At 44.2% G+C, this 27268-nt stretch overlaps 3 protein-coding genes across 5 annotated transcripts in view; 1 reads left to right on the top strand and 2 right to left on the bottom strand.

Moving 5' to 3' along the window:
- Nucleotides 1-7015, bottom strand: part of ZFYVE26 (zinc finger FYVE-type containing 26) — a 49509-nt gene extending 42494 nt beyond the window's left edge. For both annotated transcript variants that reach the window (XM_069784171.1, XM_069784172.1), the window contains exons 1-6: nt 6825-7015; nt 5260-5338; nt 4342-4431; nt 2629-3181; nt 1130-1260; nt 119-283 (exon numbers count right to left, since the gene is read on the bottom strand). In XM_069784171.1, coding sequence (XP_069640272.1) covers nt 119-283; nt 1130-1260; nt 2629-3181; nt 4342-4431; nt 5260-5338; nt 6825-7015 — 1209 coding nt within the window. The remainder of the gene's footprint in view (nt 1-118; nt 284-1129; nt 1261-2628; nt 3182-4341; nt 4432-5259; nt 5339-6824) is intronic.
- Nucleotides 6879-13278, top strand: LOC104319500 (galectin-related protein A). 2 transcript variants are annotated; one of them, XM_069784177.1, is made up of 5 exons: nt 6879-7032; nt 10895-10983; nt 11756-11930; nt 12299-12483; nt 13010-13278. In XM_069784177.1, the coding sequence occupies exons 2-4, from the start codon at nt 10940-10942 to the stop codon at nt 12440-12442; spliced, it is 363 nt and encodes a 120-aa protein (XP_069640278.1). In that variant the 5' UTR covers nt 6879-7032; nt 10895-10939; the 3' UTR covers nt 12443-12483; nt 13010-13278. The 2 variants fall into 2 exon arrangements, with proteins under 2 accessions (XP_069640278.1, XP_009919546.1); XM_009921244.2 differs by lacking the exon at nt 6879-7032 and adding an exon at nt 8323-8559.
- Nucleotides 13279-13512: 234 nt separating this feature from the next.
- On the bottom strand, nt 13513-24673 carry PLEK2 (pleckstrin 2). Its single transcript, XM_009921243.2, has 9 exons — nt 24483-24673; nt 21659-21823; nt 20504-20685; nt 19681-19772; nt 19160-19347; nt 18540-18641; nt 17056-17139; nt 15818-15896; nt 13513-14776 (listed from the first exon to the last, which is right to left on the bottom strand). The coding sequence occupies exons 1-9, from the start codon at nt 24600-24602 to the stop codon at nt 14649-14651; spliced, it is 1140 nt and encodes a 379-aa protein (XP_009919545.2). The 5' UTR covers nt 24603-24673; the 3' UTR covers nt 13513-14648.
- Nucleotides 24674-27268: the final 2595 nt, after the last annotated feature.

Genomic DNA, 27268 nt, shown 5'->3' with positions numbered 1-27268 from the left:
TTCCATTTTGAGAAAGTTTAACATTCTCACTGGAAACTCCCTGTTTTTATTTATTTTTTGCAAACAAATTGCATTATCTGGACTCAGACTGGGATGCTGCCACTTTCTGCTGATTTACCTGAGTTTTGTGAAGAGTCCATAACAATGCTTTTGCTGATTCCAAGCTTTGACAATGAGTCCATCCTAACAATACCAAGAGGCGGCAAAGGGGGTTGAATTCTCTCCTCAATAAGCTGTTCAGGCCTGAGTAGTCTTCTCTTTTCAGTAAAGTTAATGCAGTCACCTACAAAAGAAAAGGAAGAAGTATTTATCTTTCCAAAATGCAGAGACCTATAATGCCTGGCAGGTTACGTAAGCAAGTAGCCATTTCAGTATTAGCTTCACTAAAATAGTGAAGTTCTGCATCTGGAACTTCCCTAAACTTATATTTTCCAAGCCATCAGGTTACTCTTCAGTAAAACTGTCATAAGGAAAAAAACCATCATTTCAAATGCTTACTACAGAGCCAGCTCACACTCCCTCACTACATTATCTTTACATTCTTTCTATTGATTACGTCTCTGTCAAGGGCATTATGTAAGAAACTTGAATGAGCACATTATTTAGAAGTGGAAATATGTTAAACCTTAAAAATTTGCACTTTAACAGTGACAACCTACCTGTATACTATTTCTTCCATCTATGTAAATAAATTCAAATAATTTAATTCATACCAGAGTATTTTTCACCAGGTCTTCAAGCTCTTTAAAACATACATTTTACAGTGCAAACTAGTCTCACTGCCCCAAGTCTACCAGCATCAGAAAAGCAAAGCAACAAGTTCAAGGTCATGAGGTAAATCAAGTGGTATATCCAAGAAAATTACAATCAGAACATAGGATTTCTTGAAGATCTAATCTTGTCTGCATGCAGATGAGCTTTTCCAAAAATTTCACTGAATATTTTGAGTTCATTACACAGCTGAAAGTAGGGGAGTTATCACCAGTTACTTCCTTGTTCCTATAAGTCATGACCCCTACTAAACACTATTTGAATACAAAATGCTTATGTGCACCATCAAGACGTGTTCAATACAGGGACTGACTTTAGCCACCACTGGGTTTCCCTCTTAATGATTTTATGGCCATACCAGAATCTGTTCCAGAAAGTGCTTGCTGCTGCTCAAGCAGTAGAAATAGGCTGTCTTCCAAGAAGGAGACTCTTTGGGATCCGAGAACAAACTCATCATGGTTCGCTCTGTATCCAGCTGCTCAGATGAACCTAAAAAACATCACAACAAGATTACCTCACAGTACAGAGGGGCACCTTTGAAAGAAGCATAATTACTGTTAATTTAAACTGAGAAACACTCAAGGTTTCCTCAAATACTAACCACCCGTTACATGGTAACAGTTAAGACTCTCAGATATTGTTACTGGATAACAAGAAAGCCAAGCAGAGAAATTTGATTGATAGAAAATAAAAAGGTCAGACAGGAAACCAGGGAACTGTCTGGACAGTTGTTGATATAGCAAGAGCCTGTTCGGCACGCAGGTTGTTTGCATCAGCTCAGGTCATACTGCCTTTCTTTCTCTAGTCATACACATCTTATCTGTATGTTGCATGAATTCTTGCTTGTGCTCCGAGACACTATGCTGCTTTGCAGGGCCTTAGCAAAGACTTGTCCAGCAAACGAACTTCTCAGATCTGTGCAAAGCAAGAATTAAACTACTCCCAGTAAGAGTGAAGGCATCCATATGTCCATTTCTCTTCCCCAGTGAGGAAGCACTAACTGTAGTTATTATCAGAAATGCCAGAGTCTGCCACTCCACACCAGCTTGAACTTCCCTTCAGCAATCCCTATGAGCGAAGGGAGGAGAGAAGATACAAACCTCACTGACTTATACCTCAGTGTACAGAGGCGAGCAAAATAGGGTAGGCATTCTACCTTTTCCCTCCTTGCCCACTCACCTGCCACTTTCCTCATAAGAGCATGGGCACCACTTGCCATTCAGCTTCAATTGAGATCCTCAACTAAATGTACCAGTCATAGGGAGCTAGACAGAAGCTGTGAAGTTATAGCTGGTACAAAAACAATAGCTGGGCTCTGGCAAGCAAGCAGGTAAGCAAACTGCATCTTCTTTCCAGCTGGGATATCGGCCCACTCCACATCTCCTTTCACTTCTAGAAGCTTTCTTTTCCAATATTAAGGGGTTTGAATGTTTTGGGATTACTGAGGTAGCTGAATTGTTATTGGCCTGAAATGGAACATCCTCCAACACAGATGATCCCAAGCTGGAGCTGAACCAGTAAAAGATTTATATACATATGGCGAGTCAATTTTCTAGTTACAAGCAAGATCTTCAGCAGGAGAAATGCTGAGCAGATTAAAATAGAGCACAACAAGGGGTGGTAAAGGAAGTGCTTACAAAAGAAGGCAGCATAGACTGCAGAAACGTAGGGAGAGCCCTGGGGTTCTTATGCCAATTCCTTGCTTTAAGTCATTTTATCATCATATTTTACAAGACTCCATGGCTTGTTAAGGCACCTTAGCAAGAACACTACTCAACTTCTTGACAACTTGCCTGTTTAATGCCTCAATGGCTTTGTTAAACAAGAAATGAAAACAAAGCATAAAGTGAAACAAACCTTTTCGTATTGATTTTGACACCAGAAATTTTTCTCTTGTTCTTTCTATGAGAACACTGCTATACAGGCTTAACAGGCCATGACTCTGTTTCCTCAGCATACAGCTTAGTAGCTTCTCCTCCCTCAGTGGGCTTCCCTCAGTCCAGCATACATCCAGGAGCTCCCTGAACAGGTGCCATACTTCATCTGCCTGATGCTCCACCTCAAAAGTCACTATACTAAGAGCAGCATAAATTGTATCCACTAGTTCTCTTTGATCTAGTTCTGCTGAAATCTCAGAACTGCACTGAAGCCTCTGTAGAGATTTCAAGGAGTCACGAAGAAATTCAACAAAGATGTTTTGTAGAGAGCAATAGTGCTCGAGCGAAGAGCTGTGTATGCCTTGTTCCTCCTGGAAGAACTCCAGCAGGGCTTTTGCCCTCTGAGGAGCCCGCAGCAAAAGCTTCCTGAGAGCTGAAACAACATCCAAACTGAATCTGTGAGAACAGCCATCTCTTCTTTTCCTGTCTGTGATGTGCTTGTTCTGGGTGCACTCAAATGCTTCAAACAGTTCCTGGTAGGGAAATAATAAAACAGTAAGCCTTTCAGACTCCATTAAAAATATGAAATACATTATTTAAAAAATAAGAGAAAGCAAGAAGATAAATCAATTTGGAAACATCCTGTGGCCTAGGAAATCCATCAATAATAGTCCACCTTGTCCAATATCCTTCCTGGAAGAGTGGATATGCCTGAATACGTAACAAAAATACAAAGAATCCTATAATACACTACTACGCTATATGGGCCGTGTGCTCATAAGCAAGTTACCTTAGTTCACAGGCAGCTCCTATGGAATGGCTGAAGCACTACCGTATTCTATCTCTTAGCAATACATTGATGTGACTGTATCTTCATAAGTCAGTAAGAGCATGATGATTAGTGTTCAGTCTTTTTTTTTTTTAACCCTACTTTTCTAGATTCATACCATCTATTTACCAACTGCATCATCCTCATCAACGCTAATTATTCAGACTTGGTTTAAACTGGCCAACAGATTGAGAAGCCATCTCACAGACTTCTTTCTTAAGCAACAATAATTTTTCTTGCTAACAGAAGCAAACCTGCAATTCCAGAGCTAGGAAGAGGAAAGCAAACAAACAAAAACTCCCAGTCAGCCCTCCCAGTAAGGGGTGGGAAGGTGAGGAACAACCCAGTTCAACAGCAATTAAGCAGCACTTGTGGCACTCCTGGAACTATGCGAGTGCTGTCCTTGGCTGGAAGAGACAGGTCGGGGAATATGCAGGGGAGACATGGTTGGTGTGCGCAAAAATGAGAATGTTAGCAGTAGAAGATAAGTCCACAACATCCTTTTCTTTATTTGCTGGATCAAAACATACTCTACCTACTAACATGCCTCTGACAGTAATTGTGACAAAGATATGAGGTTGCTGAGTCTCCTATTTCTGTGCAACACTGCAGACAATGGTGGAATCTTTCATGACCTTGGAGGTTAGATGGTAACTTACACAGACTTCATTGGTCACTAACAGAATTCAAGCAGATTTATTTTCATCAACAGTCAAGTTTACCTTGTTTGCTTTCATCCTGTAATTGCTAATTCTGTCTCCTTAGAGAAATATTGAACACCTTTTCCTTATTCATATCCCAAAACCTGATACAGTTGGATATTCTACATAACTAACAAGAAGTAGGGCATACTAAGTAGCTCACCTTTAGAACCTCCTCAGAGACATCTTTCTGTAGTTCTTCCAAGAATAATAAAAATTCAGTTTCTCTCTGAAGAACAACTGGAACAGTTTTCTGAAACAATATAAGAGAATGAGAAAGGCGTTAGCCAATAAAACTTTTATTTATTTACATTACCATATAAACCTAATCCTAGCTATCTCATTAACATTTTGAGGCAGACTGAAATATCTCTCTGAAGATACCTATTTCTCAATTAAAGGCTATTCCACAATTAAGTTCTGCTCCCACACCAGTGGTTTCCATTTATCTATACATTTGGAAACAGAAACAAGTGTCACACTGTCAGGAATTACAATCCAATCAATTAGACACATCCTTCAACAGAAGGTAGAGAAAAAATGGAAGCCTAAGTAGTGACAAGGACAAATGAATTTAAAAAAAAGTATGATCTCACATCCCAGTGTACCAATTAAAAAAAAAAACCAAAAAACAAAAAAAGGAAAAAAGACTAGTTTGCACCTGTCTGTCTGAAAACAGCAATACAGCAAGCACATTCCTCACCATCTAAAGCTTATAGAGAATTGTCTGATGCCTGAACTATTTCATCTTTAATGTAAGAAAGGTGCTACACAAACACAGAAGTTGATACACTCATGCCTTCCATTTACAGAAATGCTCAATGCTAAAAAGCCAACTTCTGTTACCTAAACAAAACAAAAAATACCCTTCCATTTTTCTCCCCAGTGTGGAGAAGATGAACAGTTCTTTCTTGACAAGCAAAAGCAATACACCTCTCCAGGTACCTTGAGAACCCAATTCCATGAAATGTGGGAAAGCCTATAATTTAAATAAGCAACTAGGCAGACATTTTGTACTTGGAAGTCAGCTAGAAGTCAGAGCTGTAAGTTGCACTTGCAAGTCAGCTAGATGTTTCTGTACCTGATTCCTGGCAAGCCATTTTTCCAGTACAAGAAGCCAAAGCCACGCAGTTCTCCATGGGCTAGAATTCTGTCCCCATCTACAAAAGCAATAAGCACATACACTGGATTATACAACATCATTCCCATCTCTAAGATTCAGGGAAACACTGTCAGAGGTAATTTTGATTTTTATATTTCTTTGTGTAAGATAAAAACAAAGACAACTAAACAGCTGAAGACGAGTCAGACAGGAAGATAATGCAGAGAAACCAGAATATTAGTACTCCTTACACACTAACTCAATGATTTCTGCTGTGCAAGTAACTGCTTTTAGATCTGCCAAATACCAACATTACTGCCATAGTTCTTTGCTTCAAAACAATGAAATTTATTTCTGGTCTAAAGTTCAGTCTGTATAGCCCTCTTTGAGCACTTCAGCAGATTTCTTTGAAATCTGACCGCTTGCCAAACACTGCTATTTCCTGTTCTGTCTAGTTCTACCTGAAAAAAATGAAACTAAGTTTTAGGTCACAGCAGCACAAGCACAGCTCTACATCCAAACTAAAAGTAATGTAGTAATTAAACAAAGAATACTTCTAATTTCAATCAGCTTTTCATGTGCTGCAGTACTTACATATTCCAAAACCTAAACAGTTAGGGAACATATTCAATACTGTCAAAGGAACTAGGAAAAGGAAAAAGCACAAAATAGTTTATTGGCCTTTGAAAATCTCAGCACTGCTAACTAAAGCCTTTAGATGTGATAGCCCAACATTCAAAGATAAAAAGATCAAAAATGGTTATGTCTCACATGGCCATCAGCAATATTCATCTAACCATGTGCACATCTCCTCCGGACTCCTTTAACTGTTGTCAGTATAAACTATTTCTTAGAACCTTTACCAAAATGTTACACAAATTTTAATGTGAAGAAGTATGATCATCTGCTTGGAGAGGGGGAATACCAATGTTCCCTGAAGTGCTAGAAAGTCACCCTTCATATGCACCTACCCGAAAAGCAGAGATCAAAACTAACTAGGATTGAGTAAACCCAATGCCATTTCAAAATCCAATGCGAGAGAAATAAGATACTAACAGCATAATTCAATTTTTTTAGAGTTTAAATTTTTAGAAATTGGCAGGTCTTTCAAGAGCGGGAAACAAGAAAACATTTAAAATACCTACAGTACTGATCTTGGCGGTTCCGTTTCTAAATTAACCAAAGCTTGGTGTCAAAGGAATGTAATTTCAGGAGATGTTCCTTCTCCTTATCCTTCAGCAAGATCTAACAAAATCTGTTCTGAAATGCTTCCAAATAGTTTTAAGCTTGGATCAATCACCACATCAGCTGCATAAATGAACAGTGCTCGTTATCCCGGTGGACTGGGCAGCCTGCTAAGTGCTCGGGCAGTGATAAGATGTCAACATTCAGATAACAGCACATCTAGACACATCCAGGACACCTCAGCACGGAAGCAAGTGTTGTTTCCCAGATTGTACCCGCGTCCCACAGTCACCGCTAAACTAATTGCTCCTCCTCATTTCACACTCAAGCCTACTGAACCAAAACAGTACCTTACTTACCTTACCCCCACAGGACAAGCTACCAGAGCCTGAAGAATTGCTTCCACCTTCTCAGGGCCGTCCCCGTGCCACTGGCTGAGCTGGGGCACACAGGCCTGCGCAAGCTCCCAGTCTCCGCGCCGTACGCACTCGCAGAAAAACCCAAAGAGCCGCTCCAGAGAGACCGCTTCTTCGTTGCCAAAAGAATGCATCTTCCCGGGACGAGCAGGTGACCTGGGGCAGGGTGACACACGCGAAGGATCCTGCCGTGAGGGCGCGCTGGGGCACCATCCCCGGCTTCTCCTTCGCACCGACAGCGCGCCCGGGGCGGGGACAGGCGGAGAGCCAAGGCCTGGCTGCAGGGGGCTTCTTCCCACAGGGGCGGGGGGGTAAGGCGCCCACGGGCACCGCGGGCCGCCAACGCGGCTGCCGCTCGGCCGTGCCCGCGCCGCCCGGGGGAGCCCGGCCCGCGGGATGCTCCCGCCGCTCCCCACCGCCGCACGAGTCCCCGCTTCTGCCGCGCGTTCTGCCGCGCACCCGCCCGCGGCCTCGCCCTCCTCCGCAAGGTCCGGCCCGGCGGCCCCCGGGTCCCGTCCTGGCGCGGTCCGCGTTACCTGACGGGGCAGGAGGCGGCCAGCCCGGCGGCGCTGAGCTCTACTGCACCGCCCCGGCACCGCCAGTCCTCGCCGCCGCCATCTTGGGCGCCGCCTCAGCTGACCGCGCCGCCGGGCGGGCACGCGGGCAGACGCCCGCCCATTGGCCGAGCTGGAGCAGAATGTAAATAAACCGCCATTTTCCTCTGGGGCGCCTGACGCCGCCTCGGGAACCCCGGCAGCGCAAGCCCCGCCCTCCCCGCTAGCCACGCCCGTCTCCGCCCACCGGCACGCCCCGCGGCCTCCTCCTACCGCACGCCAGCTCCGCCCCGTGCTCGGGCCTCTCGTGGTTCTGATTGGCTTCCGCCCGAAGCTCCGCCCCCTGGCGCGCAGTGGGACCGCCCCCCTGCAGCCCCTTTCCGCGGCGTGCCGCTGGCCCCGGCACCGGCGGGCGCCGTGAGCGGGAGTAGGGCGGGGGGGTCTGTGCGCCGGCTCTCGGGGGGAGGCTGTATGGACGTATATTATATACAGCTACAAACACACATAGAGAGAGAGGGGTATCATATAGGGATATATACATACGTGTGTGTGTGTGTTTACCCTTGTATATGTGTATAACCCTATATGCATACCTCACTCTATATATGTAGGTCTGTATAGGGATCTAAGTTCTATATATATTTACCCCTTTGAGAGAGGACAGAAACGGCATAAAAAAAATAAGTGACATGTTATTTATATCTGTGGCACGTGCAGATACAGTGTGTTATGCACAGACATAATTTCAAACACTTCCATAAAAATGTGTCGGTATAGATACAAACACAGCTACAGGCACCGGCTTGCCAGGCAGTCCTGAGCGGGGCAGCGGGGGCCTGCCCACCCTTGCAGTCGCCCTGCCCTCGCACCCACACCGGCCGTGTTATTGTCGTAAGCTTCCCCCAGTGGGACGAGGCGCAGAGGGCCGTGACTCAGCTGCTCGGCTGGGTGGTGTCCAGCCGGTGTTTGGCAGAGATAAGCCCCCCCCGAACATCCTCCCTTTATTCCGGGCTTTTTGTTTGCTTTTGTCCTAACACACAAAACAAAAACTCTTCCGAGGACTGCTGCGGTGGAGGCAAGTGTAAGAGGGCAGAGCGGTGATGACAGAGGAGAGGTGTCCCAAAGTAAGTGACCGAGTGAGTCCCCAGGGCTCCTGAACGGAAAATACGGGAAGGGGGCTATGTCTGTGTGAACGTGCTGGGACCCACCGATGAGCCACATAAGATGCTGCAGGAATTTGTACCATTACCTCCTACGGCATCCTGAGCGCTCACCTGTCCTGTCAACTCAATGTCGGCAGAGAAACGGTGCGTGGGTAGTCATACCTCTGAACTTCAGCCATGCTGGACGAGCTGTAAATGTTGAAACCATGTGGTCGTCGTTTGATCTGTTCAGTTCTGATTCCTTGTGCCTTTAATGATGGTGCTTACCACGGTGCAGCTCTGTGCAAGCAATTTCTCAACGTGGACTTTCAATTTGGGATATTATTTTGTATCTGTCTCTTGTGTAGGCAAGGAATGAGCTTTAGTGGGACACAGGACCTATGAGGATGAAGTTCATTTAGCCTGGGATCTTTTATGCTTATTACCCACTCTCTAACTGCTTTATCCAGTTTAAAGTATCTCCTTACAGTCAGACTACTTACCTGAGGAGCTGCTCCCTCACATAAGACATCTCAGGCGGTTGGCGCTTTTCTGTTGTTACAAAGTTCAAAACATACCTACTCGAGTCACCTGCCCACTTCTGCAAGGGTAAATGGACATTATTATCAACCAGCAGTAGTGCTGTCATTTTTTAAGGTACTTTTAAATTAATTTCATCCAACATCGGCTTTGTTAGGAATTAGAGGTTCATTAATATATCTGTGAAGCTGTAAAGGTGGATGGATGTAAATATCAAGGTGGGAAAATAAATTGTGTAAGGTCATCTTAGCAGAAAATATAACTAGTATATTGAAATTAGGAAATGGAGTATAAGCAAAACATTTTTCATCTTGAATTTGTGTTTCCATTAAGCAAGCTGGCATTCAATAATTTAAAAAGCTAACATTGGTTATATTTTCCAAAATTTAGAAATACGTATGAAATAGCCATAGCAACTTACACTTGAATGGAAGCTCATTTGCTGTCAACAGAAGTCTGTGGGTTTCCATGCTGATGTAGTGCTTCTCATAGTCAAAATACTAAATCATACATATATTGTGCAGGTCGTCTAGCAAAAAATGTCTGCATTTTTACCTTGGAACACTGGAACGATAAAATGCTTTTATCTAAAATAGGGTCTGCTGTGCATTGCCTTGGAATATTATCAGTGTTACGCAAATTGCTAATAACACTTTGTGGTTTATGGCAGCTTCTTACTAAGTGAATCTGCACAGGGAGCGATTACATGCTACGCTGTGGTACTCTGGCATTTACATTTTAAAGCCATTTCTGAAACCGAAGTCTCAAAATGTCCCTATCGCTTGTTTCCAAGCTCTCTCTCTTATTTTTCCATGTCAACTATTGCCTGTATTAGTTTCTCCACTGAGTGTCAAAACTGTCAGAGAATTACCTGTAGCAAGTAAATGTAGCTCTGATCTTTGGGTGGAGTTTGCAACTACAGGTCTCTGTGGGGACAAAAGTAGATCCACCGAGAAGCCATTATCTGGCTTTGAAAAAGTGATGGGGACAAGCGTGACTGGGATCAGCTGTGAAAACACGGTTGCGTTTCTGTCAACGTGCAATGGCGGGGCAGCATCTACGCTAGCTTTGTGCTCTTATGGCGGAGGACAGAGGCTACCTGGCTCGGTGTAAAGCCTCCTGGTGTCAAGTTAGCCTGCCGAAATCTGTTAATGACTTTGAGCTGGCAGAGTAAGTTCACATGGAGTCTGCGCTCTGCATCATGCTGCCACAGAGCTTTTGATCTGCTGCATGGAGCGCTGCACCCAGATCTGTTGTGTCGTTAGACCATCGCAGCCGTCACTGGCTCGGACCCAGCTGCCTGGGTCCTGTCACTCGCGAGATGTGTGGGTCACCGCGGCGCTTGCAGGACCTGCTCTGGTCTTGGGGACTGGTGTCAGTCACCTGAAGTCAGTGGTGGCTGTTCCCAGAGCCACCTGAGGCATGCCGTCAGGGTCATCAGTCACACATATCTGTCAGGGAGAGCACCGACAGCGGCCACTCATCTTACTGACGGCGGTTTGGGTCAGAAACTGCCCACCGGAGCCGGCAGTCCTGTCAGGCAGCCGACACCTCGTTACCAGTCATTTGGTTATGGTGGCCCTCTCGCTCGCCTCAGATACCAGCACCAACAGAATTTGTATCAAATGTGCAGGAAGTACTTTAGGCTGGAAGTATTTTTAAGTTCTTTTGTACACGTAAAAATAAAATCAGGTTATATGAGGTGACCAAAGCAGCTGTTAAAACTGGTTTACCCACAGCATGACCTACTGCAGCACATTTTCACTGTTCCCTGCAGGTGGAGCAGTATGTTGGTGAAATCAAAGGTGGCCTGAGACCAGCCATGAAACTCACGGTCATAGGAATGGTACACTCCAACCCCAAGAGGTAGGTGAAGGGGCTGGGGGGGGCTTCACCCTGTCATACATGCTCCTACCTGTCTTCTAAATTCAAAAGATTTCTTGAGGGTCTGTGCTCTTTGGAGGAAGAAAGTCAAACAGATTCATAACTTACGGCTTGCTTTAATTTTCCTGCTCTTAGACCAAGATAAAAAGGGCAAGAAAGAATTCACTGTTCAGCCTTTCTGACTGCCCTGTCAGGATTTTCTACTCCTTGCCCTTATCTAATGTGAACCAGAGGGGGCACGCAAGTGGCATTTCTCCTCCAAGAAGAGGTGGAATTCTGAACCTGCATCTTGGTTGTCTGCTGCAGGCTGGAATCAACACCATTTAAAAATCAGTGGCTTTGGCACAGGAGGTGCAGGTTCATTGCTGTGTTTAACCTGGGTGACAGCAACTAAGCTTACCATTACACTTCTTTGCATCTACAGTGATCAACTCCAGTGCTTCCACTGGTGAAGATTTTGCCATAACCTTTTTTAGGACACAAATTAGAATTGGCTCATGCACAAATGTTGGTTTGATTTCAGTCACAAGAGAGGGAAAGCAACATCAGAAGTCACTAGCATCCTACTGGAAACTGGAGGAGAAACAAAGACAAGCCTGTTCTCATCCCTTTCTGCAGCTTCTAAGCCTGTAGAAGTCCCGTGTTTCAGTCTAACAAGGAATCAATGGCTGTCTGTCGTCTTTATAGGCATCTGCCGTGTTCACCATGTCCTGTCACATTTCTGAAAGTCCCAGTCATTTAATTGTTTTTTCAGCTTTTCAGTGACTCTGCTCTGTGATCCAGTGGATGCAAACAAAGATGTTGGGCTGTTATTTACAGTTAACTTTAGTGACAAATCCATCACCCGAAATGCACGAATTGCTGGGAAATGGGGAAGAGAAGAGAAGACTATTCCCTACTTCCCATTTACAGCAGGCGACACGTTTAAGGTAATTTTTGGGTTACTATGAATAGGGTGGAGAAAAGGAGGGGAAAAAGGCTGAAAGCTACATATATGACCACAAACAGCTAACTATTGACATTGCCAGGTTAACTAGTCTAGTGTGGCACAGAGAGCAACAGTTCAAGCCCCAGTGGGAGAGATCCATTCCTTTCTCTAGTCTTAGTGAGAGGACTCACTATAAGGAGCTTTATAGTATCATCTCAGCAAAGGGTAGGTTATTTGTTAGGGGCATTTCAGAAGAACTGGTAGACTTTGTGCTTCACTATCACCATCACATGGGGTTCTAAGTCCATGCTGGTGAAATCAACTCTGCTGCTGATCTCTAACACCCTCCCCTGTCCTTTTCCATTGCAGATGGAGCTCTTATGTGAACACCAGCAAATACGAGTCTTGCTTGATGGACGGCAGCTCTGTGACTTCACTCACCGCATTCAGCCCCTGAACTTGGTGAAAGCTTTGCAGATCTCAGGGGACATCAAGCTTACCAAAGTGGCTTGAAAAAAAGGAGGCCACAATGGCACCACAGGACAGAGGCAAATGTACTTTCTCCTGTCTGAGAAATGTTTTATCATTTTCCCCTGGCTGGTTCTGGAGAGTGGGAACTGTATCTTTTTAATTTGCTGATGTGTTTAAAATATACACCTTTTTTTCCTCATACACACTCAGCAATCGCAGAGCTATGGCTGCTCCAGGTAAATCAGAGAGCCTTTACTGAGATACTCTTTTGGCCTCCCAAACTGCAAGATTTATGATGCTATGCAGTATCTCACATCCTCATGGTCCCCTAACACCTCAGGCATGCCAGCTGCTGGAGCTCAGTCCTCTATGGTGGGGTGGCTGTTACCCTTGTGACTAGAACTGGGCAGTATGCAGGTGGTGGGACTGAGAAAAGAGAAGCAGGAGATTTTCTTACAAGTGAATAAGGGAGTCTGGTGGGCCCCAGCAAGGCTCATGTTATCAGGAGAGAATTGCTTTTCCTGGAAGCTCTGCTCAATCAGCACAATGCCATCTGTGCTTCCCAGTACAGAACAATAAATGCCTTACGAGCATCCCTCTCTCTTGCAGGTAGCGTTCTCGTGAATTGAAAGGTTTCAACAGCTGTGGACTTCACAGTCTTCTCTGGACCAGCCCTAGGAAATGGTATCTGTAGCTGAAACTGCATTGCCCATTTTTGTATCTAATTAAAACTGCATCTTTGCTGGCAAACTTCTTTACCAGCTCTATTAAATATTTGAATGCATGTGAGTGTTGTGCTGTTATTTCATTGCTGTAGATTTACAAAAAAAGTCCTAAATACATGGCTATTCTAATACATATATAAGCATATATCATAGCTGCTGCCTTTGGCTCTGTCTGGTTGGTTATAACGCAAGATGAAGGGGAAAGTCTCCAGATGAAGAGACCTTTTTTTTCAGTACATAACTCAGAGAACAAAAAAATCTGCAAGGAGGTGGTTCTGTGGGTAGAGAGCTATCAAATTCCTCTGTGACTTCAGGGAAGATATATAAGATGCTGTCTTCAGAGGGCTTTTGGAGGCTCTGCAGAGTCTGGCTGTCAGATACAGGTACTCAGATAACACAAGGAATTTTATTAAAATAGTATATCAGCAGGCTGGACTGGTGTTTTAATCATCTCATACATTCTATCCTATCCTCTGGTGTTGTGGAGAATGTCTCAGTTTCTGTATAAATCTAAATTTACAGTGTATGAAACCATTATTTTCATATACTCAAACTGCCCTCTGAGAAAAATTGTGTCTAAAGAGCACAGGAGATTGAAATGCACTGCATTTTTTTTTTTATATGTAATGACATCAAAGTCAAGTTTACTAGGCAAATAGTGGAAAATGTAATGGCTTAAAATAGAAAAAGCAATAGTCAGAACTGCTGTTAAGAGTTCTCAGTCCCAATGGTACTCCACATAAATGGACTTAATGGTGATAATCAGGAGGAAATGTCTGCTTTTATGGCTGAGTGATTTCTTCCAGTATATTCAGCACCAGCAATTGTCTGGAATAACTGCTGCTGGTCTGATTTGATACTCAGGATCCTGTACTGCTATGGGCCATTACCAGCACAAGAATAATCTGTATACTGGAGAGGACGATCCTTTGGTCTTTTCCAGCCTAACAGAGAATCAAATGGTAGAGCAGACGGACAGACAGACCCCTGGTTTGTCTTGCAATAGTGATTTTCCTGGCAGCTGGGTTGTGGCTTAGCACAAGACTCTTGTGGTATACCAAGAAACGCAGCCTCAGACACCAGGACCTTTCATGACTTTGATTCAGCCAGTCTTAACTAATTAAGTTTATGAGCCCCTTTATAAAGGGGAAAGGAGCAAGATATTTCTGCTTTAGGATAAAGCACAACCTGGATCTGTCAGATATAGACTGAATACTTGTACGAAAGAATTCTTTTTTTCCATCTTGGAATATTATATCTCATTGTTTCTTTGTAAAGCCCCATTTGTCTGTATCCACCTGTTGTCTTTTTTCTCTTGGTTAGGTCGTTGTTGGTGGGGAATTATTCTGGATCTACATGACTCCTGGGCACCTAGGATGCTGGTCTGCTAGGAATTGCTAGGTGCTATGGCAATACAAATAACAAAAAGAGACTATCTAAGGGAAAAACAACACTCCCAGACAATGAGAGCAGGAAACTTTCTCACAAATGTGACTTGTCATTTGGCTTGGAGTCCACCTTACTCATGTCAGTGGTTTGATTGCCTCAATCCACTGTGCTCGCTCTGCCTTGGAGCTGGCCTGAATATAATAATGAATGTCATCTTTGGTGATGATTTTGAAGAGGTTGCCTTGCACATTGCCCTTCACTCCTGCAAAGAAAAAAAAATATGACAAATTAGGAAGGTGCACAGAGAAGTGCTTTGTGGCAGATATGAAGCTTCATAGGGAAGAATTTTAATTTAGTGAATTAGGGTATCAGACTTTTCCATTTCATTATGGATAAGACATGTAAAGATCTTGTGTCTTTGATTTCCCTTCTGCAAAATAAAGATATAGGACAGACATCCCTCACATAGGGTGTATGAACTACTGTGTACTATGCATCATATATAAAATAGCCACTGTTTAGATAGAGAATCCTACCTGAGTTATACAATGCAGGGATGAACACCCTACCAGTTTGAGTGGTAGATTTGATTTGCTCCTGCCCACCTTTGGCTTTCTCTTAGCAAGGAGCTGTTGTGTTCATCACGACACCCAACCCTGGACCATATCTTTTTCAGACCCTGTCTTTTGTCTTTGGAAAGATGCTCCCTATTTGAGATCCACACGTTGTGCTTACTGTTTAAAAATAAATTGCTTTAACAGCAGAAACGCTTATCTGTGTGGCTGAGGTTCTAGACAAATGCCTAAGCTAAGCATATTCACTAGCAGAACTGGTTTTTGTATTGCTGTCTTTGTGTCTCCCCTACATTTGGGTTCTAGCAGATCAAAAAGGAAAAGGTAATAGCATAAGCAGAGAGGACACACACAAGAGGGATGGCATCAGGGGATGCCTCAAGACTTTGAGTTAAACAAAATCCAAAAAGAAGGCATTTCCTCTTTGTCTGTTAACTCTGGAATATTAAACAGTGTCTTAGGACTGTCTCAGAGGTCATCTGACTGAGAAAAGCCCATAAAAAGGGGAACACCCAAGATAAGTGGAAATACCACTAAAAAAATCCCCTCTGGTATGGGCAGCCCAGCAGTATGGGTTTTTTTTATGATATGCCCCTTCCCTTGCTTGCAAGGGGAGAGGAAAGACCAGCCCACTTGTGCACACAGACAGCCGTGCACACAAACCCACACCCAAAGACTGTATTGCTATGGCATAAATATGTATGTATGAAAGTTTAGAGGCTCGTGCTTACCTGCTGGGACACCATTGTCCTCCAGAGCTGAGACAAGACAGCCACGAAGAGAAAATCCACCTACTGGCCTGTTTTCTTCCTGCAAAGAAAAAGGAAATGAGGCTTATCTGGAAAATATCATCATTAGAATAATTTCCCAGAGCACATCAATTATTTTTATGAAGGTGGAGATGTAATACCAGTCTTTCCAGATATAAAACATCCATGTCACAAGAGAAGTCAACTAGGACAAGTAATTAAATGAATTACTATGTTGTTTCAGTCTCAGATGTTTCTCTGATGTAGCTGGGAATGGTGGAGATCAATTAAAAGCACAAGGGTAGGCTAACAATCACATTTCAAACTTATGTATAGTCTTATCAGTAACAACCCATATTAAAAAAATATATATATTTCTGCAAGTTTTTCACTTGCTGCTTTTCACTGAGACTGTATGGGAAAAATTTGACTCTTTCCACTAGTAGGCTGGTTCTCTTGTCTGATCTACAGGTTCTGCACTTTGAGTTTATAGCATTGCAAGGGTGAGTTGCAGCACAAAAAAAACCCACAAAGAAACAGACAACAAAAAATGAACCAGCTCCATAAGCTCTTTTCACTGTTATGTTGTTTGTGTTTTCTTTAAAAGTCACATAAAGCATTTCTGTACATGTTCTTTCAGCAACCTGTTGGGCTTTGTGGTACCCTATACATCTGGGGCTGATGGATCCACATGCCATTCTGGGTTGCTCAAATTGATTATTATATCCATGAAGATAAATTTTACTATTCCCTGAGCAAGTTTAAAACTGAGTAGCAGAAATTCCTATAAATACTTTGGCATCAAGGAAACCCTATTCGATGTTGGAATAAGAATGTAAAAAATCCCCATAGCATTATGACCCTCAAGTGGTGGGATGTCAGCCCAGGAAGATCACAGCGCGGGAAGAATCCCTGCAGGACCATGGTCCCAGACTGTGTGGGTACAGCAAAAGACCAGTCCCAAGAAGACTTCTGCCCCTCGGCTAAGGAAAAGGAATCTCACTGCGGAAAAGACAGGAGGGAAGGTGCAGGGACAGAAAATCCCTGCAAGGGACAACCTCCCAGGGTAAGGCAAGAGAGGTCTTATTCCCCAGGAAATGGGTAGAGGAACCTGAAAGGAAATTTGGGTGAGAGAAGTATTTACAGCATAATTGTATTTTCATTATAATGTTTAGGTCTGTAAGAGGATTTCTGGGGGTAGTAACTCCGCACTCACATACCTTAGTGGGGTCATAGTAGTGCAAAAAAGCAGGATCAGCTCTCAAAACAAACCTCCTCACCTTCCAGTTTTTCCTCTTGTGGCCCTGCAAAACAGAATAACTAAAGTTACCACCAGTAAATATCTCCTGAAATGGCCATTTTCCTGCAGGCTGTAGGGGAGATCTAAACAGGTACTGAAAAAAAGAGGGTTTGGAGCCAATAGAGAAAAATCTTTTCTGACGTCTTGGTAACTCCCAGGATTTTCTGTTTAACATCTTTCTTCATACATTGATAATCCTTCCTCTCTCCCTTCCTTGTGCTGAGAACCAAGAAAGCAGAGTGACAGGACCGAGTGATTATATCACTGATTCCTGTTCTTAATTTCAGATTAAATATAGGTCTTAGATTAAAACCCCGTGCTGTGCATGCTCTGAGGGATTATGTCAGGTCCTTCTGCAGCTCTTCACTCTTTCGCCCCAGTCCCCTCAGCTGCTGACAGTGCAGAACAGCACCGCAAGCCCGTGCCAGGCCCCGAGAGCATCATCCCCCCTCCTGGAGGTTTGGTGCTGGGGGTCAGGGCCAGCCTCGGGCTGGGGCCGCTGGGGGCTGCCCCTCACTGCTGCTGGCCATGGGATGAGGCTCCTGGGCAGCTCTCACGTGCTGTGGTGATGAGGGGGCTGCCCTGCCAGCCCCATAGGGATCCCCCAACAGCTCCTGGCACCCAGTGGTCTGCCAACCCTCGCTGCACCCTGGCAGCTGGAAGGAAGGAGGGTTGGGGAGCATCTGATGATCCAGTTTGCACAACACTAAAATCACAGCTCAGGGTACAAAGCTCCAGAGTAGAAACGGGCCACGCGGTGCAGATAGGGTTCCTTCTGTCTGCAGGTGGCTGCGTTATGCTTTGAAACAGCGTGATTGATCCTCATCTTGTTCGTAGCAAGGGCCAGAAACTAAATCTTGCAGATTAAGGGTGGAATCCTGTAAACAATTACTGCTGACAGGTAACTGTGCCCAAAGAAAACAGGTCTCACCACCAGCACAGCATCCACGTGTACATGAGTGACTGTCCACAGGTAAATGTCCACTTCATGCAAAAATCAATCTACTCGGCTTTGAAATTTGTCCGTGGCCAGCAGAACATCATAGCTGCTCACACAACCTGGATGGGATAGGTTAAACCAGAGGAACAGTGGATCTGCTTGGAAGTGAATGTAACACCCCTGGTGGGATTTGGAGTTTGTGTGGGACTTTTGCTTTTGATACTATTTTATACCTTTCAGTGTACACTCAATATATACAGAATATCCAATTAATCCTGCCTGAGCAGCAAGTTCCATAGCTCACTTCTTCTTTATAACTCGATATTCTTCACCACACGATCCCTGATAGTAGTACTGACAGGCACGTTAGCTCTGCTGGCCCTGCTCATATAAATCTTCTCTAGGAAGCCCTAAGAGTTGTCATTTTTCCTGTTTCCCAGTGAAGGTTAAAAGACTGTATTTACCTGTTTCACTAAGAATCCTTGCTTCACAATTGTGCCTCTTAATTCAGAGATGTTAAATTGTAGCTCTTCCTTGGAACTGCTCTTTTTCTTACTGCTCTCAGCCTGCAAATAGGGAAAATATGATTCCACTTTTCTTTTTAACCTAAACACACTTTCAAGTACAAAGTTCTGCATTTTATTTTCCTTGAGCTGTTTTTAGCTCATATTTCCCAAGCCAATTCTATTCTGCAGCGCTGCTGCTCAGCTTTGTATGTCCAAGATTTACAAGCAACAAATTACAGCTGTAAAGCCTACATACGCACAGTGGCCTTGAGTTTTCGCGTAACTACAGCACGGCCTCCGTTAAATGCAGACACAGCACTACGCTCAAGGGACACACCCCTTTTCATGCCTAATTAGGTAATTTGTAGATCCGGCCATATCCATGTAGCTGTTTGTCTGCAGCAAAAGTGCAAATGTTAGTACTCCTAAAAGCCTAGAGCTGCTCCTTCTATGTTTGCTTTCATAGCCTGCATGTTTCACCTCTGGTTGCACGCTGTGCGCGTCCCCTTTACCACTGCCCCAAACCAAGCGTGTGATGAGGGGCAGAGGAGGTGTCTCTTGGCAGCTGTGTCACTTACAAACATGTACAGTGCGGTGGAGTCGTCGAGGAACTGCTCAGACAGGTCGCTGTAGCGTGTGGCCTCAGTGCTGCGGGCCCCCACGGGCTTGATGAAGTTCTCCTCCATCAGCATGGATGCCAAGGTGACGGCCTCGAATCGTGACACAGCAAAGCTATTGGAGATGAGCCAGTCCACCAGGGCAGAACCTACGGGGAGAAAGGCAGCTCTCGTACCAAGACAACATGTTCTTCCAAGGCGAGACAGATGGTCTCCTGCTACGCAGGTCATCATTTGCCGAAACATTTTGACACCACCACAAATACTGTCAATGAAGTGCAAGGCTGACCAAAAGTGTGGGGTCCTACATGTGCTTCCATATATCCAAAGAGCAAGAGAGAAAGGTGGTGGAGAGCTTGGCTGCACCACTACTTTCCACTGGGCCCCAACTGATCCCACCATGAAGGCAGGACAGTAGCTCCCTTGCCTCTGCAACATGGCGTGTCAGATGCGAGGAAGCTCTTTGCCTGCAGTAGGTATACCTGTGAAGGTCTCTTTGTATCTGTTGCCTTGCTCCAAGTTGCGGGTCAGCTTAATTCCAGTACTGCTGTCACACATCCTCTCCACTATGTGGCTGTAAAAGAGAGCACAGGACAATGTTAGTAGAATAGAAAGACAGGCAGAAATTGCCACATACTTCCGTCAGTGCCTGGGATATCCTCATGATTACCAACATAAAGATGGGAAACAGCCTAGATACCCCTCCAGAAGTTTTGTCCTAAGTACGGTATAGGAAAACTTTATTCTCCCAATAGCAGCACTAAACAAGCTGCCTCACAGAGTATCTTTCAATTTAAAGCACTTCAAACTGAGCTGTAGTCAGCTTCCATTTACCTTCTCAACACAAACCAAATTAATGCCATTTTCCTATTTCTTAATCAGTTCTCTGTTTCCTCTTGTTTAACATGATGCACCCTAAAAATCCTAGTCTGGATTCTAGCTACCAGCTTTGAAAGCTCACCAACACGGCATAAACAATGTCATCGCCCGGTCTTTTCCTGACATCACATCTTCTGAGGTAATTCATCTCCCCATTGAGAACCTTTGCAGCTGACTAGGAAGGTCTTCAAGCCAGCAGTGAGGTGCCCATGCAGAACTCCTAAAAAATGATGGTCAAGAAAAAGCACATTCCCATGCCCTGGCAAAAGTATCTGCAAACCTAGAGCAGAGCAGCCAGTTTAGAGGCTCCTGGCTACACAGGAGCAGATCTGTGCAGAGAGGAGCTTCCCTTAACCCTCCACACACATCAGCTCAGGTGCTTTGCAAACTACAGCAATAGCAGGAGGAGAAACCATACACACTTACTGGAGGCTGATATTCTCTAGCAGTTTGAAAGAGTTCTTCATCCTGTGAAGCTCTTGTACTTGTACTGGGTGACCAGCATGAATAGCTCCAGTGATGTCCAAAGCCCAAGAGTCTCGCTCTTCCCTGGAGCAACATTCAAGGAAATAGTCTGTATTGGTTTTTGTCTTTAGTTTGATGAGTAGCTGTGGAGAAAGAAGTGCAAAGCAACAACAACATTTAGCTATTGTCCTCCACTTGCATTTTGCATCTTTAACCACTGGCCCAAGTGACAAAAGGAAGTCTGATATGGCATCCCACCTGAGCAGTGCAGAGCAATTCTTGGCCAGAAGAATGCTGGGCATAACTCTGGGGTTTTTTTGCTTCCCCCCACCTCAAATCCCTGGGGTTTCAGTTACAAGCATGGTTTGCATGCATGGACCTTGTGGTACTTCAAAGAGAGTAGACCACCCAGATACTGGATTACATAGGAGTGTGCTGCTGACTATGGAGATTTTCACATCTAGATCTCTAGTTTCTGAACAACTACACACTCTCACTGGACTGAAACAGTCAGCAACTTCCAGAGTAACTTCCTTTCTGGCCCCACTCAGGGGAAGTCTGCATTGCCGCTACCCACGGGTGAGCGGAGAAGCGCAGGAGGCTCTTTCCCTTCCAGAGCCCTCTTGCTTGAAACTTTCCACAGCAGCAATGTCCCATTGGCAAAGGAAAAAGGAGTCTGACTTGGCTGCCCAGGAGCACCCCAGGGAAACAGCCATGGTTTAAGGCAACTACCACAGATGATAAGTTTCCCTTTTTTCCCATCCTCCTCAGATTTTATTGAGCTGTCCATGTCCTCCCTCCACACACAGCTGGGCTGATGCACTTGCATTTATTCTTGCCACTGTGTGTGTGGGGGTGGTTTTGGTGTTTGTTTTTTTTTTTTGTTAATGGCTGTGACTCAAATTTGGGCACAGGGAACAGCAAAGACACAATGAGGGAGTTCTTTGCTTGTCCTGGTTACGTTGCTAATGGCAGCTTGCTTTTGGCGGGGCCTAATTCTGGAAATACCCCAGCGATATGGTTGCAGTAATCAAAAAAGTCAGGAGGAGAGGAAGATACTAGGGAGAAGTTAGGAAGTGAATGTCATTGAGAAGGGATACATTTTTCCAGTCATACCGGTCTGTTCTCATATTCCAGGCATGGACAAGTAATAGTGCAGCCATCCAAAAGGATCCTGCCCTTTGGAGAAGGCTCCTTCTTGCCTCCTTCAATTTTGTAATACAACAGCTTATCCTGAAGCAGAACGAACCATCTTACTTTCCAGTTACGAACGATATGTCCCTAGAGGGGAAGAAATCCACATAGCTAACTTTAATACCAGCACTGAGAAATGACCGTATTTTCTTTTGGGGGTTTGTGTGAAAATACCATAAACTAATAAGAAACTGTATGAAAAGATACACAAGAAGTCATCATGTTCTCCCTGAAATACACATTTTCAGTCACAAAATAGCACAGCTCCATCACTATAAAATCATGGAGCAATAGAAACATGCTTTACTCTTTCTCCAGCAAGGATATCTTTGCTGGCAAGAATTGTTTGTTGCAAAAGCTCACACGAATTATCTCAAAAGGCCATCATTTAGGTGCACACCCGCCCGCTGATGGCACCAGGCAGGAACAGGACTAAATCCAAAACGTGTGAAGGCTCTCGGAGACAAACTCCTCCCCAGTCACCCTGAGTGGTGTTGTATGTGTTTTGTCCTTTGTCATTTTGATGTGGCTGTAGGTGCCAAGTGGTTTTGAAAGTGCTTTGCTGGGTGAATTGGCTTTTCTTTACATTCCCTCTTACTGCTAATGAGTGGTTTATTTCTATCCTACCTGTCTCCAGTCTCCTGGGCTAAAACATTCCCTGTGCTGCTTTTTCCTGGAAAGGAAATAGGCTTTTTAATGGCAAAAGACAGAATGCAGGCTGCTGTCGAATGCCTCCTGGCTTATACCAGAACACAGACAAAACCTCTTTTTTCCCCTCTGTAAACAGTCCCCAGCTCTCTTTAGTCCAGCTGTACAGGAGAGCAAACCCAGTGAGGGCTGGCACTGACAGGCTCCATCCTGACAGCATCAGGACCAGCTTTGCAGGGCGGGGAGCTGACTTGCATTTCTACAGGCGATGGAGCATTACAGCCAACAGGCGAAGCACTGGGTAGAGAAGTTCTGACACCTGGGAGAGCGTGGGCATAGCTAGAAGAAAGGAACATGCAAAGTCCAGTTGTGGCAAGAATCAAAGCTCATTAATTCTCTATGAGTAAAGGGGAAAACCAGCAATTTCCAAGAAAAGGTGCGGTAATGAGTCTCTATAATCCAGGGCACTTTAGATTGAATGTCTCCCAGTCTATACTAAATACAATTTTTCTAACTTGAGTTTGTTCTCTCCTTCCCTTTGCCTTCTTCAGTGGTTTTTTCACCTGTTGTAAAGTTCCTTAGCCATTTTTCCTGAGAGTATGTTCTTTGCTATGGGTCTTTTCTTTCCTTCTTGGAGATTTCCTCTTTTTCAGGAGGTTGCCTTATCTTTTTTTCTTCATCTTTACCTGACTGACTTCCACACATTTACTTTTCATTTATAATACATTACAATACATAATTCATTTATAATGCACTTAGATCATCTCCTTGCCTCTGCTCTCCTCTTAGGAAAGCTCTGTTTTCTTACCTGATCCCACTCCTTCCTCAATTTTTTTTCTCTGGAACCCTTGTTCCCTTCTCCCTGTTTCCTTTAGTCATCTTCTTTGTGGTCTCCTTCCTATCAAACTGTGTATCTTGGTGATGTTGTACGGACTGCTGGCAGTTACAGCTCCGTGTGCTGCCGATAACCTAATCCTCTCACATACTTGGTGCCTTGGCTCCCCATCCTGAATTCAGTAGTTGCTTAAGCACCACAAGATACAACCGTAGCCCAGAGAGGAGAGCAGGAGCTGGGACTGCTCTGCTCTCGCTGCAGGCAGGAGGCTGAAGAACAGCTCAGGCCGTGCAGCCCTTCTCTGCATCGAGCATGGCTTCACGTGGCGAGCGGCTGGCTTACTGGCTGGCTGGCCAGGAGCCCTGCCAGGAGAGCTCCTGACCAGGATCACCTTCATGTTAGCACCAGAAGCACTGCCACGTACTGTAGAAAAGCATTTCCTAAGGCGTGGCAAAGCTTTGAACCTTTGAATCACATTTTGTGTGTGCAGTCAAGTACCCTGTTAGTCATAGAGACAGGGTCTTGGTACTTAAAGCAGTTTATGCCCCTTGCTAAGTTGCCCTCTTGTGTCCCAGCTAGGACTGACTTGGTCCTATAGGGAGAAATGTTGGAAAAGCCGAAATCTGTGACACCATCTTTCAGCTCTTTTCTCTACATTTTGGCTAAAACTTTCTTACAGTGCAGCTTGAGGGGTGTGGAAGAAAGAAGTTATTTCAAACCCGTTTCTATGTTTTCATTGCTCTGATCCCCATTCAAAAAGGGTACTCTGTTCTCCATCCTCTCATATGAAATGGGAAGCCCTGCTCAGCTGGGTCACGAAAGGCAGCACAAACTATTTTAGGAGACTGTAAAAAAAACACCTTCCCTCTCTCTGTCCTCCCACAGCCGCTTCCACTGCTGCCGCATAGCCATTAGCCAGGTAGTTTTTTAATGTGCTGTTTGCAGAGGTGTGCCCTAGGTGCAGACATACTGGCTTTCTGATACCTAACTGAGTAATCCTGACAGCAAATTCATTTTCTTCTGGGTAAATGCCAGTGCAGGGAAACTCGAGGGAGGGTGGTGAACACCTGCAGTCCACGCAGCTCCCCTGGCAGGCATCTGCACAAACCTGGCGGACCAACTTTCCCAGGAGCAGGCAGGAGCCCCCTCAAACCCAGCGCCCAACAGGCTGCCTTGCCGTGAGCCCTGGCTCGATCCAGTCCCTGCTCAGGGGCTGCTTCCACGTTTGAGCAGATCCGCACGAAAGGGAACCGGAGCACTTACCCGTTTGACGAGGAAGCCCTCCTTCAGGACTCCAGCTGATTCCTGCATCGTGGCCAGCAGGCAAGAGAGCTGAGCCCCCACCACGAAGCGTCCGAGCCCTGGCAGCCTGTCCCTCTGCATGCAAGTTGTTTAAGAAAGCTCATTTTTCATTGCTACCCCCCTCCTCCAATGTGACGTACTCTCCCTTCCCTGTTTTTTTTCTCCCTCTCTTCCTACCTATGAGACGTTAGTTAAAGAGTGAGCTGGCTCTGATACATTACCTGCCCTCTGGGAAGTAAAACAAAGGGAAGTCTAAAAAGGATCTCAAAAGAATTTCACAGAATTTAGTATAGCAAAAACCCACCAGCCAGTATAAGCAGCCACATGATGACAAATCAGGTATTGCATGGGAGGGAGAAGCAGAATTATGAAATTGCATCCCTCAAAACTTCAGACTAATCAACTCTACTGCTTAAAATTTCTCATCTAATAAACACATCATAGGGGTTCTACACATCATAACACCTTAAGTGTAACTTATAGAGTATTACAATTACAAGGAGACTTTTACAGACCTTAAAATAATTTATTCTGCTAGAAAATTATTTTATTGAAGAAGCCCCAAAGCACCTAAAAGCCCACTCTACTTTCAGTGTCTTCTGGGCATATAAACCAAGATTCTCAGATAAGCAACTATCTGGGCTTTCAGTAAAGCAGGCTGGTCATTGAACACCGTGCAGTGACCTCTTGTAACTCCCAAGCACCTCTGAAACAGAGTGCCTTTTTTGTATCTGAATACAAACTTAGATGTTTATTGCATTTTTTAAGACTTTGTTCATAATAAATTTGTTTGATAGATTTATCAACTCTTGTCCTGATGAAATAAACCAACATTACTATTTCAGACAGCACTGCTGTTCAGAATTGTCTTTGCTGTACTGTTAGCATTCCCCAGCTTGTACTAAAACTAAGGTGATATATGTGGGCAGAGCTAGGGACTGTGATAAGAAACATGACTTAGAGTATAACAAATAAACAAAAGCACTCGTTGCTATGTAAAAAGAGAGTCCAGAGTTCAGTAAGACAAAGTGACTCAGGTATCTCTCAGTCTTTGCACACTGGATCAGATTACTGGTCACACTTTCACGTACTGAGGAAAAGGAACAAACAAATAATATCTTTATCCTATTTTTTATAACTTCTAGGAAGGAAGAGCAAGACAATGAATTCAAACCTGACAATGTACTAGAGATGACCCAGAGAACAATCCTGCAGAGATCGTGAAAAATACAATGGGTGATTGGACACTACTTCAAGTTAGAAAAATCAATCTTGAAAAGTACAATGGGTGATTGGACACTACTTCAAGTTAGAAAAATCAATTACTGTATAAAGAGAAGGCATGCTGGCTGAGATTTCAAAAGCAGCCAGCCCATATGGAAGTTACCTAGGTAGCTCCTCCTGTACTCCCTTTGGCACTTTGGAAAAGGCAGGCAGCCATGAGGCAACTGGCTGCATAAGTCATATCCCAGTTATGTTTGTTCTTCAGTCCACCTAAAGTAAGTACAGCAAGTTTAACGGAACCCTAGAAGAGTATTTTTTGCTGTAGGTATGCAGTATTTTCAAAGATATCAATAGAAATTGTTGTAGTTTTTTTATATTATTGTGGCCTTAAAATAAAGCAGAAATTTCTTTTAATTTAAAAAATATTCTCCATCTCTGTATATACATAAATATATCTATAAATAAAAGTCCTACTCAGAATCTTGGGAAAAAACCCAACGCAGTCAGCAAAAAAAAGAAAATAAATTTCAGCTCACAGCGTTCTGTACATCAGAATTAAACTTGAGAAAAAAAGAAGAAAAACTTGAGTCTATGTACACAAGAGACATTACTGCTGCATGCATCTCCCAGACATGCACTCTTTATATAACCAGCTCCAGGAATACAGTGTTCCACCATTTGGTATTTGAGGTTTGACTTCACATTGTTCAGCTTGTTACTGCAGGCAATTTATAACAAGGTGGGTGAGATAATTTCATGCTAGTGAGGACAGGTAGAAGCTTGCAGGGGGCTCTCACTCAGACAGTGATCTCAGAATTGCACCATAACCAGTCCCTGCCAAAGATTTGAGCGAGCTCTTTTTCTCCAGCATGCAGACCACCCACAACCCTGCAGAAAGATCTTGACAAAATTACCATTAGCAATGAAGAATTTTATTGTCAAACTGCTGGTGAATGGCAAAGCAAACGTTGCAGTAGCTGGTCATTAAACAACAGGTTTTGTATCAACTACTTTTTATAATCTAGAGCCTTCACTTTCTTCAATACTTCAAAGTATTTCTTCAGTACTTTGGATATTTATCATGCACCCCCCCCTTCCCCTGTCTCATTCTGTAGTTAATCATGGCTAACAAACTGCCCCTATATTGCTCCCCGTAGCTGAGTAAATGCAGATCTTCCAGGGTCATATAGTGTAAAATGATTCAGTAGATCTCAGCTGCCATATTCATGCATGTGCTGGGAAGGCAAATTCCAGAATTGAAGTCTCCCGGTGGGACAGGACAGGCTTTGATCTGTATAAACCTAGGGAGCTCTATATCAAGTCTTCTGTGGCACTTGAAACTCACGGAAGGAAGGACTGTGTTTCCTCAGATCCATTTTAGAGTGTTTTCCATGTGTCAGTGGGGTATTTTAACAAAAAAGCACAGTTGAGTACTTGACATTTTCTTCATTCAAAGTGACCCCAAAAGACTTTATATGCTATTGAATGTGCATTGGGATGGCCAGGAGGAGCCAGCTGCAGGC

Source organism: Haliaeetus albicilla, chromosome 5, assembly GCF_947461875.1.
Source record: "Haliaeetus albicilla chromosome 5, bHalAlb1.1, whole genome shotgun sequence".
NCBI lineage: Eukaryota > Metazoa > Chordata > Aves > Accipitriformes > Accipitridae > Haliaeetus > Haliaeetus albicilla.
This window is presented reverse-complemented; position numbering and strand designations above follow the sequence as displayed.

Bases quoted from the DNA above. Each gene is read 5' to 3' on its own strand.
- PLEK2 (XM_009921243.2), bottom strand. From the start codon at position 24,602: ATGCAGAGGGACAGGCTGCCAGGGCTCGGACGCTTCGTGGTGGGGGCT. The intron at 21,824-24,482 runs GTAAGTGCTCCG...CTTCCCCTCTAG, and splicing joins AGGGCTTCCTCGTCAAACGG to GGACATATCGTTCGTAACTG. The intron at 14,777-15,817 runs GTAAGCACGAGC...TTTTCTTTGCAG, and splicing joins GGACAATGGTGTCCCAGCAG to GAGTGAAGGGCAATGTGCAA.
- LOC104319500 (XM_009921244.2), top strand. From the start codon at position 8,536: ATGACAGAGGAGAGGTGTCCCAAA. The intron at 8,560-10,894 runs GTAAGTGACCGA...TGTTCCCTGCAG, and splicing joins CAGAGGAGAGGTGTCCCAAA to GTGGAGCAGTATGTTGGTGA. The intron at 10,984-11,755 runs GTAGGTGAAGGG...TTGTTTTTTCAG, and splicing joins GTACACTCCAACCCCAAGAG to CTTTTCAGTGACTCTGCTCT.